The sequence below is a fragment of the Centroberyx affinis genome, unplaced genomic scaffold (genome assembly GCF_046629955.1).
Source record: "Centroberyx affinis isolate AG114_WGS23_722 - 3 ecotype Tasmania unplaced genomic scaffold, CSIRO-AGI_Caff_v1 ptg000390l_1, whole genome shotgun sequence".
In the NCBI taxonomy this organism is placed as follows: domain Eukaryota; kingdom Metazoa; phylum Chordata; class Actinopteri; order Beryciformes; family Berycidae; genus Centroberyx; species Centroberyx affinis.
Genome location: NW_027279058.1, coordinates 266,082 through 286,689, shown reverse-complemented (window position 1 = coordinate 286,689; position 20,608 = coordinate 266,082). Strand labels below are relative to the sequence as shown.

Genomic DNA, 20,608 nt, shown 5'->3' with positions numbered 1-20,608 from the left:
ATTTTAATCTAGATTTTTCTCAAACAATATTTCCACCCCTCATGATTACAGATTGGACCTTCAATATGCATGTGTAAGGGAAATACTGGGAACATTTTCTAAACAAGGCTGGTGTCCTCTACAATGTACTGTACTGTGGGGTGTTTATGAACACTATATTTAAATAGGTCTACTGTACATGAGCTTCTCAGTCAATCGAGAAGGGTCTAGCTGCAGATAGACCTACTTGAGTCAATCAGTGAATCCAGTATAATGCTAATAGCAACTATTTTACTTCCCCCGTGTGGTTATTTATATAATTGCATTCAAACAGACATTTACGACATTTGTCAGTTTGTACCACTAGGTTTAGGGCTTATCAGTATAAAGATCGTGTTCTAAAATAGATAAAATATATGAATCATTTTACTCCGTTTAATGTGCTGAGGGATTTAATTTCATTTCACTGATTAAAATTGTACTGACTAGTCTTACGATACAGAGCTACATCTACTGTAGGTGACTTCCTTGATTGTAGACGAGCGCCTCATTTGCGACACTCACTGACAAGCGACGGCAGGACAAGGAGGAGAGCCGCAAAGCGTTGTGTTTTGGACTGGGAGGTCATTAGAAAGTGAGGAGCACGGGCCGGTTCTGGGGACAGTGACACACGGTACCAGCGGATCTCTGATGCCGGTGTAACTCATACATAATTTAATTGATTTGTGTAGTGTTTCAATTGCTGCGAAATGCTTCGTCTGCTCCTGCGGCTCAGGCCGACCGCCGGGCTCCCCTGTCCCCGTGCCCTCTCGGGGCCTGCTGCGCTCAGCTCGCGCTCCGGATCCGGGACCGGCCGTCTGAGGCGGCTTCACTCCGGAGCAGCGTCCCGGGCTGGATGCGGCGGGGTCAACGGCGTCGTCTTCACCCACAGAATGGGTTTCCTGCGGTGTCCCCAGCCTGCCAGCAGCTGTCAGACCAAGCGCTTCTACAGCTTGCCCCCTCACCAGAAGGTAGGTTACCCTGCCTGGGTTTAGGTTGCTATAGCACCGACTGCAACGTTAGCTAGCATGACCTCCTTTAGCCGAACCGCCGCTTAGCTCATGCGGTACTAGGACCGTGATGCACCGGGTAGCTGTCACTGCTTAACGGACGCTCAACAGCCGTTTTTTTTTATTATACTATGACACGCCTCAGTCTTTGCCGTGATAAATAGCTAACGTTAGGCCAACAGTGTTTGTTAATGACAGCTATGGCTAGACGAGTGAGGTTCCATTTGAGAGAGTTGGATGGTTTCCTAGCCCAGCTGTTCCCAAATAAGGGTCCGGGGACCACCAGGGGGGCCTTGAGGGGGGTCCAAGGAGTCCCCTGCAAAATTACAAACTGTTTAGTTTTATTTCACGACCTTAGAAAATCTATAAGAATGACTGTTCTGGCTATAAGTTTTACCGTCCCGAGTATTAGCCTACCTCCTGTGTAGAAACCTATTCAGTTCTGTACTTCACACAAATCTCCTCAGATGTGATTCCTGAGGACTTATTATCAAATGGGTGTCTGTGGTCTAATGCAGATCTATTTGGAAAGCGTCCTTGATGTACAAAAGTTTGGGAACCCCATGTATCTGGCTGGTAGCACTTGTGGATAAATGTTATCAGATGTTTATCTGACCTTGAAAGCCACTGCGAAACAGCACAAAAACGTGGAAAAACGCAGCTGTATGTGGTCATGGTTGACCCACTTGTCACCCAAAGGGATGAGGCGATGGAGCAACTGTTGTTACAAAACTGACATTTCCCAACATTTACATTGGCCTTCTATGAAGCTCCACATAAACTGACAGGGTGCCAGGGTCATTTTTTAATTGAATAGGAGGAAAAGCTCGCCGATGGTGCCAGAGAGGGAGGGACTGTGTGTATGTGTCTGTGATTGCTTTGATATTTGGCTCTCCACTTGGTTATGTAATGATTTTTTTCACTTGTCACTAACTGTCCTCCTGCCATTGCTTGTGTGTGACAGGTGGAGCTGCCTGCACTGTCCCCCACCATGCAGACGGGAACTATTGCTCGCTGGGAGAAGAAGGAGGGAGAAAAGATCAACGAGGGCGAACTTATAGCAGAGGTTAGGAGCCTTGTGTGTATGTGTGTGTGTGTTTTTGTAGAGTATCAACACTATGCATTATTTATTTCCAATGTTTCTGTCTGTGTAGGTGGAGACTGACAAGGCCACAGTAGGGTTTGAGATACTGGAGGAATGCTATCTGGCCAAAATCCTGGTTCCTGAAGGGACCCAGGACGTCGCTGTAGGAGCAGTGATCTGCATCACAGTTGACAGGTAAGTGTCTGTATATCGGTCCCTGTAGGATCTGAAGTGATGGTTTTGGAGTTAAACGGCTGACTGACTCAACTGAAAGGCTTCGCCGGGCTCTGCTGAAAGGTCCAGCTGTAAATGCTCTCTAAAATTGAAACCTTTGAAAAACAGCTCTCCTGTCACTTTCTTTTTCCTCTGTTACTAGAGACCTGTTTGCACTTGGGGCAATTGTATATATTTACTTTTTCTTCATGCTTCTCCTTTTCTTCATACTTCTTAATTTCCAACTGCTTTTAAAATTATATTGATAAGAAACTAGAATGAGACAAGAATGTGCTATAGGCTGTCCATGGCTTGATATAAAATAGATATCATGTTCTCAAATTATTTTCATTCATTAGCATCATATGTGAGACAATAGCATATAACTTTCCACCAGTGCCGTTGCTATTCTTACACCGTGTAGCTGTACTTTCTAAAATATCTATTCAGTGAGAAAATGACTCCATTAAAATTGCCAGGTGTAGTATGTAAAGAGGGATGTGATTCTTCTGCAAGTCCTTCATCTGTTTTGATTAGTTGTGCATATTTTCAGTTATGTCAGATCTACAGTGAACTGTTTAATAGAAATGTAATATCACACTCTTTACACACACCTCCACTCTTCACACCGCTTTTGTAGTTGGTTCACATGTCGTTATCTTTGCTCATTAGCTGAAAATCCTTCAAAAGTCTCTTTTTAAATTCACTGTCAACTCCATTTGTGATTTAACAGTTAATGGATTCATTGGGATGTTTTCATTTTTTAAAGTGAAAATAACTGCATGCATTGGGCAAAAATGGTGCAGTGGCTTAGGTGTTTGTCACGGTGTTAGGATGTTACTCAGTCAGGATATTGCTTAATTAGGACATTGCTGTACATCAGGGTTATGGCATAGAAGGCATATTTATGGCATAGAAGGCATTTGGAGGACATATGGAAACATCTCCCATGTTAAAGCTGATAAATTACCAGACTGAATCACAGGTGTGTCATACTATATCCATTTCCCTCTGTCCCACTTAACTGTAATTACATTACATGTAAAGTGCCTTGATATGCCTGTTAATTCAACTCAGTTTAAATAAATATTTAAAAGTTGGACTTTTTTAGTCCTCCAGGAGAGCAATCACATGGACCCACCCTAGTATTAATCTGTCTCTAAGTCTACATGGCTGCTTCTGTGTAAAATTAAGAAGTTGTTTGGACTAAATTTTGACAGTTGTTTTCATTATATTTTCATTACATATCCAGACCCAAGTAGTTTTCATTCAGCATGTCATACTACTTGGGTCGTTCAGCCCGGATGTGTTTCTCGTTTGTGTGTATTTATGTCTAATATCTGTATATATTTCCCTCCTAGTCCTGACCTCATCCCAGCCTTTAAGGACTTAACGTTGGACTCACTAAAAGCAGCTGGTGCCGCTCCTTCATCAGCAGCCGCTCCTCCTCCTCCTCCTGCAGCCCCGGGTAGCTCTTACCCCACACACCTGAAGGTAGGTGTGCCCTCATATAAACAAAGTAGTCCGTTACCAATGCATGGTTACTGATAAATAGAATTGGGGTGCAGTGGCAATGTCTTCAAATTTTAATCATAATTTTTCATGAGGAAAAACAAAAACCTAAATCAATATTTGTTGTTTTTTTCTATTTGTTGTTGAGCTATGGGAGTGTATGTTTTCCGAGGTTTTATCCATTTTGGGATTCAAGAGATTGCTGAAGAAGCTTTGCATCCTTCAATTTCCAAAAAACAGATTTTTAAACCACACTATGAAGCTGTTAGGCCAATAAAATAAGTTAGAGTTGGCTGAAATACAGTCACTGTCACACCTGCAGCTTTTGTCATTTGTTTAAGGAAACAAGTCATATAAACCACTTCCCTGTAATATTAACTGTCTTTTCTTAACTGAACAAGTTCTGATATTTGTTGCCCATGGTCATGCAAAACTTTAGCTTCAGTCAAGCCTTCTTACTCTACTTCTTACTTGTGTAATGTAAACAGAAATAGTAGCATATTGTTGTTATACTGAGTCAGGAATCGGTCAGCCTGTCTGCACCTGAGAGCTCCCATATCCTCTCACATCCTCCTCTCTGTCGTCCCACTCTCAAATTGTCAAGATTGGTTTTGTCGCTGAGGATAGAAACAACAGGTTATCAGTTGATGTTGTCATTACTATCATTTGGGTAGGAAGGCTAATAAAAATGACCCAAAAATTGGAATCAAGGTTATAATGAAGCTGTGGGAGCATAAAGTGTATTAGCTGGAGGCTGTTGTCTCCCCACATCAGATCATGTGATGTGTCTGTAGCCAGCCTGTTAATATTGATATAATCATATGGTAAGTGGTGCATTGGGCACATGATACCTAAATATTTAGAAACTCTCAGCAACTCTCAACAACATGGTACCTAACCCTCACAGTTGTAGCTCTAACAATCGGATAACCATTAATTGTCATTCCATTGTTTAAAATCTGACATAAGCCAGATTTGACTGATTTAAAGCTACAATAATCAACTTTTGGCCTTGAGGCAGGAGGTATATTGTTAGTCTGGCCCTCCTCCCCATCAGTTGTGCAAGTTAATGCCCCAACACTTGTCACTCATTTTAATGAGCTGTCTACCTTGAAATGGCATCCAGCCTGAGGCTGAGATAACTGGCATCTGTAAAGCCACAACAGGCGCTGAAGAAGCAGACAGCAAAGGCAGGCAGTCCGCAGTTAAAGCAAAAAAAAAAAAAAAAACAGTGCCGATGTTCACCTGTATTTTTTAACAGGTCTAGCTTTTCTGTTAAGCTTTGTTGTTCTTTAGTTTCTTATTGTTTTCCATCATAGTTGTTGTTGCTATTACTTCCCTGCACTGTGGCCACGCCCATAAACCACGGCCACAGCACATGGCACATGCTTTGAAACATCCCGAACATGATGGAAAAGACACATTGTGATCATACAGAATATACCCTATTTAATTATTAATTTATTTGCAAAACCTGCATATTGCTGCTCTAACTAGATCCCCCTTCTCTGGGCTAGAACCTTGTCACTTTATATAGTAGCCTAGTATTGTTTCAATCGGCATTCAAGTATTTCTGAAGAAATTACTACTCATTTTGGTGATGTGCATAAGTGAGTTGTTGGTCATTCAAGTACAAACTAGTAGGCAATGCTTAGATAAGGTACCACCTAAATTCTTACCAAATCAAATTAAGCGTTAAGATACTTGTAAATATGATTACACAGTAATTTTCTGTAGGCAATTGCCTGAGGATCAAAAATCCACTAAGATTATACGATCATTGTAAACTTAAAATATTTATTCTGCCAGTGGGAAAGACAAACCTTCAGACAATGAAACATATAAGTCTGTTTTTAATTTTTCAGAGGACTGATGTATTCCAATACTATTTTCAGACAGTATAGTGGAGTGTTAAATGACTTCATAGATAAAGACAGTAGAGGTCGCATATTTCCATGTTATGTAGAATGTTCACACTTGATAAATGATTTGGACACTGCAACTACAAGTGTGCTGGCTGCTCAAAAAATGTATTTGATTTAATTTGCTCTCAGTGGCCTAGTTTCCTCTGCCATGTGATCAGAGAGGAAGAAACAGAGCTGTCTTCAGCATACTGTAGATATTTACTAACCATGATGTGTATTGTCTGTAATAGAAGTGTGTGTGATGTCTGTGTGTTACAGATTCTGCTTCCTGCCCTCTCTCCCACCATGACGATGGGTACAGTGCAGCGCTGGGAGAAGAAGGTTGGAGAGAAGCTGAACGAAGGAGATCTGCTGGCTGAGATCGAGACTGACAAGGCAACCATTGGTAACTAATGCTAATGTATAGCACAACTCTATCCACCAGTACCTCTTTTTCACAGCCAATAGAGTATTAAACTGTTGGTATTGGCCAATACAGACTATCAGTCCAATTCATTACTTATTACTGACTTCACTGGCCAAAAAACATGTACATATAATCCATTTTTTTCTGTTTGAGAGGTCTAAAATCCTTCTGAGTGTGAAAGACAATCATGCTACTTTGTTTTGATTTCTGACATGTTATACAGGCCTGTGAGATCAGATTTTAATATCTGTGAAATTCTGATACAGTAGCCAGTTTTTGCATGCCATGGGCAGATATCTGATACTGATATTGCTCTTGGTGGACTGTATGCCTTAAATACTAACTTCTATCCCTTATATGCAAAAACACAATTGTCTTACATCCTTAATTAAATGGCCTGAAAGTAAAAGGTCATTTTGTTCAACATGTCCCTTGCGTTATGTTTGTATCTAGGGTTTGAGGTGCAGGAGGAGGGATACTTGGCCAAAATCATGGTGTCAGAGGGCACTCGGGACGTCCCGCTGGGGACGCCACTCTGCATTATTGTAGAGAAGGAGAGTGACATCGCTGCCTTCAACGATTATGTAGAGACTGGCGTGGCAGAGATCGCCACACCTCCTCCAGCCCCAGCACCGGTGAGACACACACACACACACACAAACACTTACTTTCAAATAAAAGTAAATGTACACATACACTCCTAGAGATTTAATGGTCTCTTGGTCTCTGTTCTGCATTCAGATCGTTGGTACAAGTGTAACCTGATTTGCGAGTGTTTGTGTTTACGTTCTAGGCTGCAGCACCAGCTGTTGCAGCGCCCACCCCTGTTCCTGTGGCTGCTGCCGCCGCCCCAGCAGCAGCCAGGAAAGGGCGTGTGTTCGCCAGCCCCCTCGCCAAGAAACTTGCAGCTGAGAAAGGAATTGACCTGGCACAGGTCAGCGGTGAGTATGTCCAGACACAAGTCGTCACCAAGGCATATTTTGTTGGAACACTAGGGCCCAAAAAACCTTAAATTAGTGATCAATCTCTTTTGTATGGCTTTTTGTATGTACAGGCCAGAAGTAGAGTGAAAGTAGTAGATGTAGAGCTAGAATGAGCTATGATCAGGTTTTTTACACAGAACTGTACACATCTTTTTTGCTGTTCAGGTTCTGGCCCTGATGGACGCGTCACCAGGAAAGACATTGAGAGCTTTGTCCCACCCAAGGCTGCCCCTGTAAGTGAAGCACCCGCCATCTTCTGCATCCGTGTCTCTTAGTTAGGGATGCACATTTCATGCTGTGTAATCATAAGTAACGATTTCAATTTCCACAATAAATAATCACAGAATATTGGTATGCTGGCAATATAGAAAGATTTTATTTCATTTAGAATGTCTGCAGTAGTTGAAAATAGTCAAAATGTTGATAGAATTTGCTAAAAGCACAGTAAAATAGTTTTGATCCTCAAATCATCAAACCAGTAATCGTGATCACAACAACCGACAAAATAATTGGGATTATCATTTTAGCCATAATCATGCAGTACTTTTAGAAAAACACTCTCCCAATTTGGATGTTTGGATGCTATACACACTGCAAGTAATCTGTGATATATAATTTCCATTGGCAGGCTGTAGCTGCTACTCCAGCTGCAGCTCCAGCTGCTCCTACACCTGCTGCACCTACTGCTGCACCAACTGGAACCTTCACAGATATCCCTATCAGCAATATCCGCAAGGTGAGAACACACTGACACACACACACACACACACACAGACACACAGACGCACACAGCTTATGGTAGTCCATTGTGTTCGATAATGACTTCCTCTTCTGCTCTAACTCCTTTGACAGCAGTCAGCTCGAATTCATGACACGCATCGTTTGTGCGGGGTTCGGTGTTGGTGGATTGAGCGCTGCAAGACAAACTCCCTGGGGTTTTCACAGTGTAGCTCAGTTATCTTTGTCCTGCATTTCCACATTTCGCAGCAGCCTCTTTCCATAGTTTTGCCCTCCAGATAGGCACACACTCAATTTATCAAAACAGACTCGACTAACACATCTCATTCCTCTCCATGATGAATTATGGATCAAAGCTGAAGTCTGAACTCCTCTCTCTCTCTCCTCCAGGTTATTGCTCAGAGGTTGATGCAGTCCAAACAAACCATCCCCCACTACTATCTGTCTGTAGACGTCAACATGGACCAAGTGCTGGAGCTTAGGAAGGAACTCAACGCTGTGAGTCTGTGCTTGGGAATAGGAGTGTGCAGACAGAATCAGGACAGAGAGGGAAAAAAATATTTTTGCTTAGCTGTCATACCATGGCTGAGATAATTATTTTCCTGTGCCTCTTCAACCCTTTCTTGTCCACTCTGCAGGAGGTTAAAGCCCAGAATATCAAGCTTAGTGTGAATGACTTCATCATCAAAGCCAGTGCTCTGGCCTGTCTCAAGGTTCCTGAGGCCAACTCCTCCTGGATGGACACGGTCATCCGCCAGTGAGTAAACACACCACACACACACACACACACTTTTCCTTCACCGTTCCTACAGTTTGGAAAGTATCGAAATGTATAGCGAATGAATTCAATCCTTTTGAGGTTCCTAGTTTTGAGTTCCATTGCACATAGGAATACATGTTTTCTTGATTTGAACACCCACTAATCTTCAGCTAATACGGCCTGGTCATAGTGCCTAGTTTTTATTAACTTGGATGATATTGACCAACCATCTTCACCTACCAAAATCTTAAAATATAGTCAAGAAATGGAAAAAGTCTGGAAAAGGTATTTTTAAACTGGGACAATATGTAGGAACCCTGTCTCTTTTTTTATGCCTATCTGCGTTTTGACTGACATCAACTTTCTTAGCACCTCTCTCATCTCGCTGTAAGTCATATCCAGACTGACTTACAGAATGGATGAAAGAATGAATACTGCAGGGATCGAACCTGTGACCTTCTTGTTGTAGAATGGTCTCTGTCACCACCAGACCACCTGTAAAACCTGTAGAAGTGTAGCTGCACCTTTCGGCCAGTAGAGGGCACTTAGGTGACAGAGACCTGAAAGCGTAAATGGATTAGTTGAACTGTCTCTCTGTTTGGACACAAATGCATGGACCAAATGTACCAACAGCAATTTAAGTGAGGATTATCAGCCATATGCTATAGGCTGTGGCTATACTGATATGAGCCCCTATAAAGAGTTATGGTTGAGTTTGTGTGTGTCTGTTTTTTTTGTTTGTTTGCAGAAATCATGTTGTGGATGTGAGTGTAGCAGTGAGCACAGCCAACGGTCTGATCACGCCCATAGTGTTCAACGCCCACACCAAAGGTTTGGCTGCCATCAGCTCCGATGTGTCGGCTCTCGCTGCCAAGGCAAGAGACGGCAAACTGCAGCCGCACGAGTTCCAGGTACGACATGCGGATTCACACACATTATCTGTCTCTACGGGTATTTTCAATTTTGTGATTTCAAGATTTTGACTGCCTCTTCTTAAAAAAAAAAATAACCCAAAAAACAGGAGTCCTTTTGCAGACCTTGATCATCACTTGTCAACCAGCAAATCATTGCAACTTTGTTCTTCAATGTGTGTGTTTTTTTCCCAGGGAGGTACATTCACCATCTCTAATTTGGGGATGTTTGGCATCAAGAACTTCTCAGCGATAATCAACCCTCCTCAGGCCTGTATCCTGGCCGTCGGAGGCTCAGAGAAACGGCTGCTGCCTGCCGATAATGAAAAAGGGTCTGTGTCACGACTAGTAATGATATGCGTGCACAATACTAGAACAAGTTGAGCAGATGTCAGAACTCGAATCTTTGGCCTGTGCAGCACAGTGATGCATCCATACAATCTGTTGTTTTGCAGGTTCGATGTAGCCAGTGTGATGTCGGTGACGCTGAGCTGCGACCACCGGGTTGTGGACGGGGCGGTCGGCGCCCAGTGGCTGGCGGAGTTCCGCAAGTTCCTGGAGAAACCTGTCACCATGCTGCTGTGATTGGACAATACTGTCACGAAACTGCTGTGACAGGCTGAGACCTCTCACCGAAGTGATCTGATTGGTGTAAACTGGTCTCGATCCTCCTGTGATTGGCGAGCCTACCACCCAGGTCACTCCCAGTCTCCCTGAAATGGAAGAGACAGAACTCACTCCGCTTACTTCTCTGTCTCGCTGTATCTCTCATCTCTCTTTCTCTTCTCCCTCTCACTCATATTCTATTTATTGAGGCCCCATGTCTCATGTGAGACCAGAATTAGGTAAAATTTAGCCTAGTGTAGAGACTGGCCATATGTCGCTGAAACATTGCAAATGTTTTATGAAGGGAAGTGTTACAGGTCCAACCAGTGGGCGTATTTATCCAGAAGTCTATATGTGTGTGTGTCTCTACACAGTTTATCTGTGATGTTGTGCGAATGTGATACAGACCACAGGAAGAGCAGCTATCTCTTGGTTCCACTGTCTTTTGAGCGGAGGGTTCTGGGTCGTCTTGTCTGCTGGCTGATAGAGGCAAAGAGGGGGTTGCAGGCAAGAAGATGGGGATAAATGTAAGTTAACATTGCGAAACATAGAGCTCAGAACTAAAGACACACACACACACACACACACACACACACACAAGCCTGTCCCCATTCACTGGTCATCAATACACAGTTTTGCTGCCTAAATTGGCTCTATGTAAACATTTTGTGTGTTTTCTCTTCTGTGGGCGTGGGATGAATGCAGTGCTGTATATATGGTGGTGAGCTTTGTAGCTGCATGGGACAATCGGGGATTGTCATAAGCAGCTATAGTGTATTGTTGCTATTTGGTTGAAATAACCTAGCTTTCATGAGGCTTCACCATATTATTTAATATCTGTTCAGTCTTTAATGATTTCAGACTACACTCTTTTCAGACAACACTCTAAAAGGAAGCACTTAACAGTTTTGCCAACTCTCTCTCTCTCTCTCTCTCTCTCTCTCTCTCTCTCTCTCTCTCTCCCCCTCTCTCTCTCTTCGGTGGGAATGTTTATTTTCTAAACTCGGGATAACTTCAACACTTACCTTTTGAAACATTCTGTATCTGACAACTGAAACGCACAAAGCTGGTGCTGGATGTATTCTTGTTATTTGAATAAATTGGGAGAAGTCAACCTTGTGACATAGGCTCTTTGGTTTGGGTTTTTATACTTACACTTAGAATAAAAACCCAAATTAAAGCATTTAAGAACACTGTAACAATGTGATCACAAAATCATAAAACATTCTGGAAAAATGGAAAAACATTAAACTGGGAACCAGAAGTTCAGGGTATTCCTGACCAATTTCCCTAGAACTTTCTTCAGGAACGGACATGGGGTCTTGAGTAAATTCGTACTGCATCCACTAAATTATTTAAGACATGCGTTTTATACACATAAAAACTATATTTCTAGTAATTTGTGTTTGTGACCCAAAGCTGTTAACAGTGGTTCTCTTGACTTTCTGGCCCTGAAAACAGGTCAGCTACAGTAGTTGAGTCTACTGCTCAGTGTGTAAAGCGTGGCACCAACACTGCCAGGGTTAGGGGTTTGTTTCCCACTGTGGTACCCATGCTAATAATGTATGCACTCTGTAGTGCAAGGCTGTGTAAAGGTTTACACCAAATGGTGTATGTAAAGGTCCAGGCCTATAGCCAACCTGCTTGTAATGCAGTCATTTCCATCTCTCTCCTTTTCCAACATATTAGTCGTTTGTCAAAGGAACATCCTTGGACACCTGAGAACAATAAAAGATCCACAACACCTTGCATGAAAACAGGCTTAGGCTAATACTGTCTAGACTTGAAGAAGTTTGTTTTGAACATGATCAGCAATTGAATTCGTCAGAAGTAATACACGGAACAGTTGTTTAATCTGTCGTTTTCACATTAGCAATATACAGAGTTTGACTTGCATTTTAACTCTGCAGAAGGAAAAGGTAAAGTGGGTTACTGAGAGTTCACATAAACTGTAACTGGAGAAGGCAAACCAGCCAGTGTCAGCAACTGCGTTGTAAGTACTGTAACATACTTGCCTTACTAGGGCGATATTATAAAAGGTCAAATTTGAAAACCTGTAAAAAGGCCATATCCTGCATACATGGGTCAAACTGCTATCAGACTTGCTGAACATATCCAGCTAACCATTTAAATCTGACTTTGATTTTCAGCTATTTTGAATTTTTTGAAAACCACTTGTATATAATAATAATTTGGTAATTAGACCACTCAAATAGTTTGGTTGGTAACATACCATTAGTCTGACTGAGATGCATCAATGTGGTAAATTTAAGTCCAATAAATAATGTAGCCAGTATTAGCCAATGAACTTGCCAAAGGCTTTTTTAAAGTAGGCGTAACTCCATGACAGTTCATCCAGTCATAAAAAAAAAACTTTGTCAAAATGATCAACATGCTCAACTGTGTGTAAAGCTGTTTTCACATGGAGCCATGTGGGGTGCAACAAATCTAAAAATGTCCATCACTGAATTTGGTTGTTGGAATGTCATGAACTTTGGCCCTCATGCCGTACATATTAGCCACTATTTGAAGTTTGGTCATGATTGGTGAAGAGAGATGGGTGCGACACTTAAAAGCTTGTAACTCAAAGTGTATTTGGATGATCGCACTGAAACTTGGCAGGCAGATAAACTTATTTGAGGCATGCATATCAAATTTCATGCAAATCCATCAAAGGGGAGCGATGGCAGCACTTTGTTTAGCCCATAGGTCATAACTGGATGGATGTCCTTATCACTATATAACTTGCTGCAAGTGTCAAAAACTAATCTTTGAACACTCCAGCGCAGGTCATGACCAATGACAGCCTGAATCTTTTAACTGGCTTGAATCCATTAATCACTGTATACAGCCTTAATTTCTGCTATTTTCTGCTGCCTTGGCAGCTACATGGCAAGTTGGGAAGGCTGCCTGGTGTGTGATGGAACATGAGAAATTCAAATCAAATTGACGGGCCTACATAACTTGTGTAGGCAGGCTAAATCTGAAAAAGTGATGTCACTAAGAAATGTTTTTCAAGGAAGAAAAGAGGCTCGTTTGGGTAGGCTGCTGAAATTTATCTAATCCTACATCACATGAAACATCTGTTCTACATGCTACACTGGGACGAACATGCTTCATTCTCCAGAGGGAAAAATATCTTTTCAGTTCATATTTTTATCCCTTTAATATACAAGTGACAAACATTTTCATCAGTGGGTGTCAGAGACAGAAATTATCTGTAGTTCTGCACTGAGCTCAAGAATTTGAACACATTTGAAACAAGTTGGCATTAGACCAAACTATAGTAGACTACATCACTCATGTTTTTCTAAGGTGTAATCATTCACACTGTGTTGGACAAACATCCACCTGAGTCTTCTGTTGTCCTGAGAGGGCTGAACTAAAAAAAACTTTTCTACCTCCCAGGTTATTTCTTTAACCAACAGTCTCTATCTAGTCTAGATACACAGGAGTATATATTCCATGTATTGTCTGGACATTGTGGCTTTAACCCTGCAATCCTTACTATTGGTTGCTTTTGGTGTAAAATTTGCAGGAAATGTGATTTTACTCTATTGTTAAACTTCACAAAAAGTCTCTCTGAATAAAATCATCAGCTAAACACCTAAAATGCTTAACGTGTAGAGGGCAAGTCAATCAGCGCACCTGAATCGCAGACAGCAATCAGCTGGGGGAGTAAGGGAGAGTCCCAAAGTTACAAGATGAAAGCAAGGACACAGAGTAAACGAGTGAAAACAAGCTTAGTGCTAGGATGCTTCTCTGCTGTCAGCGCCTTGTGTTTTCTGTAAAGTAAGTAAAATAAGTAAAATATGGGCGCTGCCATTTGTCCCCATGTGTCTCTTATTTGTCATTAGTTTTTAAATACAGCATGATAATATTTGTAATGTAAGAACAACCAATGCCAGACGCACACTTGTATGAAACCCCAAACAGATCACACTCTAATCTTTTGGCAAGACCTTTGTTGTGATGACAAAAGGTTTTAAGTAGAAATATGTTACATTAGCTGTTACAGTTTACAGTCTTAACTACCCAACCATGAGAAGTGTATTCCTATCTACTGTAGAAAAACAAACACAACAGAAGATAGCTGACTTAATGTGCTTACAATCCACAAAATAAATACAACTATACGAACACACATTTCTCACAACTTTAACGCTACCTATGATTCCTTGCAAACAACAAGAAGTACATGGAATGAAGAGAATTAATCGTTATTTTATCATGAAATCATTGAAATAAAATGATAAATTTTCATTATCAAAAATCTGTTGTTTTAGTTATACATTCCCAGCTTATCAAGGAGTTTTTCCCCTTGTCCCCCATATTGTGGGTGAAGAAAAAACAATATAAATATTCAAATCACGCAGGCATTCCTTTAATGAACATGGCACACATAACAGCCTACTTGGGCCAAGCAGGCTTTGTTTAGCAGAAAGAATGTCTATTGTAATATAGACATTTCTACCTGTCCCTCTAAGCTTTTCAGTAGCCTTACTAGGTAATTAGTTTGAGAGAGAGAGAGAATAAAGTGGGAGTGAACAGAGGAGGGTGGGGCTGCCTGGTTGCATCGCTCAATAGATTAATTATGCATGCCTAGTTTTTGGCCACCAGTTGGTACACAGAGGAGAGAGGGCTGTCTGTCCATATTTCTTCCCAGCTATGGGCGGCTCTGGAAGATGGATGCTCTGGACTCTGTGTGTGTGTTTTACCCCTCTGGAGAATGGTGAGTAGGCCTGACTGCTGCCTGAAGCTTTGAAATGATGCAGTGAGACACAAGTTGCTCCTTGACTGATTAATGATATTGGCAGTTAAGTACAGCCTGAAGTATTTTGGGGAATCTACACAGTAAGAATTGGTACTTTTTCCCCTTCAAGTCTACATGCATTTTAGTTCAAAATTGACTGTTGTCAGGAATTCTAGTGTACATAGAGAAAAGACAAACCCTCTAATTTATAGTGTAGACCCACAGATTATGCTAATACAGAATTAGATCTAGACTATAATGTATGTATTTGGACAGAGATATGTGTGATGGTTTGGCTCTATTCCTGTATTTCTTTGTGAAATGACAGAATGACTATGAGGTTAAAGCTATACTGGATGAACAGTTAAATTACAGTGCTTTTTGATATCACACTCACTGTCACACATTTTCTGCATTTGGACAGATTATAAAATTATATTTAATACAGTAGTGCAAACAAGGCTGCAAAGAGAATCCAATAGTGAGATGTCAAGGTTTTTGATGAATCTTTGGCAATATACTAAAAATGACTGTGGAATATAATAAAGGAGGCTCATACAAAAAAAAAAAAAAAAAAGGCATATAATCCTTAACTCTTCCTCAAGACTGAAAATGCACTGACATTAACGCTTAAAATCTGCACTTATAATAGCATCTTATAATATCAGTGTGTGTGTCACTGGTTTAATGTGCCTGCACTATACTCATTAATTATTCGAATGTATCATCATTAAAAAAAAAGCCTCTGACTGAAAAGCAGCACTTTATTCATTCATTAATAAAACTTAGATACTTCTTAAAAAGTGCCTTTATTTCTCATCTTAACGATTTTAAAAACTGGGTCCATGAAAACAACGCACTGAATTTATGTTTTAATGAAACATGTCAGTGAAGTGGGCTGTTGTCCTACTCTGTGTCCAGGCCGTCTGTGATAAGTTTGGCTAACTCTCAGAACTGTCAAGTGTAATTAACAACCAATATGCATGGTGATTTCCCACACACATACAAAAGGCCTGGGGAGGACACAGAGGAGGGGGAAGGGTTCATTATTTCTGTAATGAGGGAGACGAGGGAGGACACAGGACCCCGGGGAAGTTACAATTCCAACAATAATACATGAATAACTCTAAGGCATAAAGCAGGTTTTGACATTCATTCCTGCTATCGTACCATTATCTTACGGGACAGTTTGCACAGTTATGACTTGTTGCTTCTTTACCACTTGTTATGCCCCATTAATGCCTTATCTTTTTCTTCCTGGTCAATAGCTGCACTGAGGGTGACCATGAGGGATTCCAGTCTGGAGGTGGTCCAGGGGGATTTGGTCATTCTGCCCTGCTCCTTCTTCACCACGACCCCCCTGTCCAGACTCAACGTCATCTGGACCCTGGCACCCTTCTCCAGCCCAGAATCCCCTATGCAGGTCTGCAGCACCCACAAGCACAGATAACCATGCATCCTGAAAAATGGAATTGGCTGCAATGTGAATAGTTAACTGGGGGGCAAGTTGTCCATCTTCTGGTTCTCTCATGTATTTTTTTAATTCAAATGTACTGTATGTGCACTACATCGAAGTCAGTGAACAAGTTGCTAACAGTGGAGAGCACTTTCCAAACTTATTATGGGTACTTTGCTGATCCCAATGCAAACTTCTGCATTGGGATACTTTTATCGAAAATTCATTATTCATTCATTATTGACTTTCAGCATTTTTTTTTTTTAAGATTTTGATTTATTTATTACTACACTACCTTCAGTTGGGTGCTCCCTGTTGTGAAGTACTTTGTAACTTTGGTTTTGAAAAGGTGCTCTATAAATTAAGTTTATTAATATTATTGTACCCCTCTTGCCCTCTTCTCCTGGTTATGTGCTATGTTAACTGATGTATAACCAAGTGCATGAAAGTTTTGTGATTTTGAAACGATTTAGCCTATCAATGCCTGCTCTTGCTGCCAGGTGATTGTGTATGACCATGGACAGGTGATTGAAGACCCCTCCCTCACTGGCAGGGTGGGTTTTGCAGGTATAACCAATGAAAACCTTCTATCTACAATGTCCACTTCTACTCAGTTTCACTTCTTTTAAGTTTATTTTTCACCTCAAGGGAATTAGATTAGATCACAACAACAGATGCTGGCTGATTCTTAGTAACATCCACAAAATGCAGATTGAAAATGAAATGAATACTTGTGTCTTACATGTTTACTCTTTCAGCTAGAAAAATAAACTATTCAGTGGATTTTTAGAATTTCACATCTATAAAATTATGGCCGAGGATCAAAAACATGATTGACTCACGCAAACTAACTTCATCACATAGGTATTCCCTGGAGTGCGGATATAATCCTAAATGACACACGCATATCAGATGCTGGGATTTACCGCTGCATGGTGAACAACCCACCAGAGACGGGAGATCCTGGCATAGGAGAGCTGGTCCTCAATGTCCTGGGTAGGGGTCTCACACATTTGTCCAAACGTAAGCATGTTGTATGTGCAGTATAATCTATATTTGTTTCCAGATAGCTTCTAGGTGCTACTGGCTCCCGTTTAATTCCTAACAGAATCCAAAACAGCTTGTAGAGACTCACTGCTGGCTTCAAAGACATTAGATATTTTAAAAAGAAGAAGATGATGTACCTGATCTGTCAGCTGAAGTTTGCAGTGCTGGTTGATCTCACTATGGCACCTGTATCAAGAATTATTCCTCTAAAGTCATTGTGAAACCGATTGTCTGATGAGTAGACAGTGAAACCTTTTATAACATCATTCTTTAAAAACTCAAAATTGATCTGATCGTACTGTAGTAGATGGCAGGATGGAAGATCTGATCATTAAGTATTCCTTTGTCAGTAACAGGACAAAAACAACAGGTTAGAAGACTTAACATAAGATTTCACATACATTCTCCTCCTCCCGCTGATGAATGTGTTGGGTGTGTTTGCAGCGCCGCCCTCGCTGCCTGTGTGCCAGTGGGACGGAGACATTGAAATGGGGGGAAGTGTGACGCTGTCCTGCACGGTGGCCGAGGGCGTCCCCGCTCCACAGATACACTGGGACAAGCTGAATCCAGAGGAAATCTCTCTGCCCATCAACATGGACGGTCAGTGCTGCCGTGGGGTTACATTGTGTTTAAACTGTCAGTCCCTCGTACCTAATACAAAAGATGGTTTACCCATAAAAACCCACTTTTATAGGTTGGCCTTTATAAGAAAAGTTTCTTCATTTTATTTGGTTGATGATTTTATGTGTGTATTTTTATAGCTTTATCATAGGATTTGTAAATGTTTGATGTTGCATGTGTTAATGTTTTTATATGTGTATGATTGTTATTTTAAGATAGCTTTAAAGGATTTTTCTCTGCTTAAAGTTGCTTTTTTGCATTTTTGGGTTAGAGTTACTTAAAAACTGTCGCTATAAAAAAGGTTTTGCTCACTTAGTTACATCTGGCCTGTAAGAAGTCTAACATTGACAGTATTGCACCTGTCTTGGACCCATGCTGTATTTATGAGGCTGTTCCTGCTCTCTGTTGCAGGGGATTTGTCAGGCTCGGTCCAAATTGTGAATGTGTCATCTCAGACTTCTGGACTGTACCGCTGCTCTGCCACTAATTTCCTGGGAACACAGAACTGCTATGTCAACTTGTCTATCTACAGCAGTAAGTACCTCTCTCTGTTCTTGGCTCACATGCCACTCTGCTGCCTTTCACTGCAGACGCCACAATTGATTTCCTTTTCTTTCCGTCAAATAATAGCTGTTTTGTCTCACTCTCCTCCCTCTGTAGCTGAAGAGCGTTCCTCGGGGATCCTGCAGGGCGTGCTGCTGACCCTGTCCATGACCCTGGTGCTGCTGGCACTGCTGGTGCTCGTCCTGTGGCTCCATCGCACCGGGCAGGACGGGAAGTGGAGGGAGGGGAAAGAAGAAGAGGAGGAGTGTTACAACGAGATACGGTACACTCCCTCTTTGATGAAGCGCTCCTTTGTTTGATTTCTCAAGACAAAAAAAAAAAGCGCTAACAAACCCAGGCATCAAACAAAAGACTTCCTGGACTTCCTGTGTATTTGTTTCAACTAGATAATGAAACTTTAGACATACTTCCTAGCCTGCTCCTTGCATACTGCCGCATCGCTGTACTGCATCCTGTGAGAAACATCACATTTTTACAATAAATGGCCAAGTTCTGCCAGGGATGGTCTTTTATTTACCAGCAGCTTCCTCACTAGTATATGGCATACCTGCTGAATTGCATTTCCCCACAGTTCACCCACAAAAAGTTACATAATCTGTCTCCACAGAAAGACACGTTTCTCTCAAATGACCAGCTTTTCAAACCGTCACTCATCCCAAACCACCGAGAAATGCACTGAAAAAGAAGACGATAGTGATAGTTGACTCTATCCACAGGAATATGAGGATCTCCTCTTCGAATCCTATCTCAATCAACTGCCAAGTACTACAGACTCCAAAAAAACATTAAAAAAAAATCAAAAAACATCTTCAGTTTTAGTAAATATGATGTTTGTCTCTGCTGGTCAGAAATCACCTAAGAAAACAGATGCTTTCTTCCCTACCTGCACATGGCCAAACAAGACTGCAAGATCTGTCAGTAGGCCTATAGTTAGGTTTATACAGTATATTGTAACATGTACTAAAATAGAAGAAAAAGCAAAGATTATAACATATTCTGCCTTTGTCCTGCAGCCTGAGGATAATAGATGTTTGTGTTTATTTTGTTTGGTAGCGTACAACAATGGCAGTCTACTCTGCCATCGTTAAATCAAACTCTTAACTAGTCCATATTGAGCTATAATGCACTAGCTTGTAACGTTATCTAGATTGTGAGCTATAGTGATTAGATAGGTGTTAGATTTCTAGTCACTATATGTGATGGAGAGGTGTTCGACCACGTCAACCAACATGTTCATCCCTGTGACCCAGATAACTTTGTGTCAAGCCTTCGATGTTTAGCTGAGATCATGAAAATCCTTGATTAATTCCCAACAAAGGTATTTGTGACCGGATACATTTTGTTGTATTTTTCCCCAAATCTGATGGGTTCACCAATATCTGGGAGTCTGGAATGTTTAAAGTTTTTCTTTAAAAGTTTATGCATGATAGTAGTAACAAATGGTTCAGATTACTTACTGTTAAGTAAGTAATTACTGTCAGCGGTACTTTCGTGTCAGCGCCCTCTGCTGCATCAATGGCTTTATATTTTGCAAATATCGGTGTAAATTGAGTCAGAAGTTAATTAGGCTATTACTTGCTAAACTGCAAGATCAAGAAGCAAAGACTACAGAAAATTATATAGTAGCTTATTAAAACGCTAAATCCCTTTGTATCTGGTTTGGGGAATAACATTTCAACAGACCTTAACCATTACCCTAACTCCATTACCTTATCATTGCAAAATTACCATATTAGACACTCTTCTCTTATAATTTAGGCACTAATTCATACAATATTTCTTTGTTTTGTGTTTGGGAGTGAACCTAAAAATGTATTTGGGTTCCCTTGTACAGAGCTGGATTGTTTGACAATATAGAATATATTGTATCATTGCATGGTATATCTTTAGAAAATATTTTGAAGGGTTCAATGCAATTAAGGCATATTCTCTAGATGCAAGACATCCCAGCCCCAAAAACAAAGAAACCAGCGAGAAAGAAAAGGAAAATGAAAGCACTCA

The 20,608-nt window shown here is 41.1% G+C and overlaps 2 protein-coding genes across 11 annotated transcripts; both read left to right on the top strand.

The window, feature by feature from the left end:
- The first annotated feature begins 575 nt into the window (after nt 1–575).
- dlat (dihydrolipoamide S-acetyltransferase (E2 component of pyruvate dehydrogenase complex)) lies at nt 576–11,178 on the top strand. Of its 10 annotated transcripts, none has more exons than XM_071515991.1 (14): nt 576–989; nt 2,026–2,094; nt 2,183–2,307; nt 3,687–3,819; nt 6,021–6,147; nt 6,622–6,803; nt 6,962–7,109; nt 7,317–7,388; nt 7,799–7,887; nt 8,280–8,387; nt 8,531–8,646; nt 9,398–9,560; nt 9,756–9,892; nt 10,016–11,178. In XM_071515991.1, the coding sequence occupies exons 1-14, from the start codon at nt 729–731 to the stop codon at nt 10,143–10,145; spliced, it is 1,860 nt and encodes a 619-aa protein (XP_071372092.1). In that variant the 5' UTR covers nt 576–728; the 3' UTR covers nt 10,146–11,178. The 10 variants fall into 10 exon arrangements, with proteins under 10 accessions (XP_071372092.1, XP_071372087.1, XP_071372091.1 ...); XM_071515986.1 differs by having other exon boundaries at nt 1,993–2,094; nt 7,317–7,384; nt 7,780–7,887; nt 8,528–8,646; XM_071515990.1 differs by having other exon boundaries at nt 1,993–2,094; nt 9,419–9,560.
- Nucleotides 11,179–14,834: 3,656 nt separating this feature from the next.
- On the top strand, nt 14,835–18,906 carry LOC139641558 (immunoglobulin superfamily member 11). The gene is made up of 7 exons (XM_071516008.1): nt 14,835–14,898; nt 16,188–16,342; nt 16,876–16,942; nt 17,240–17,371; nt 17,867–18,022; nt 18,455–18,577; nt 18,704–18,906. Exons 1-7 carry the CDS (start codon nt 14,835–14,837, stop codon nt 18,904–18,906), a joined length of 900 nt encoding a protein of 299 aa, XP_071372109.1.
- The last annotated feature ends 1,702 nt before the right edge of the window (nt 18,907–20,608 follow it).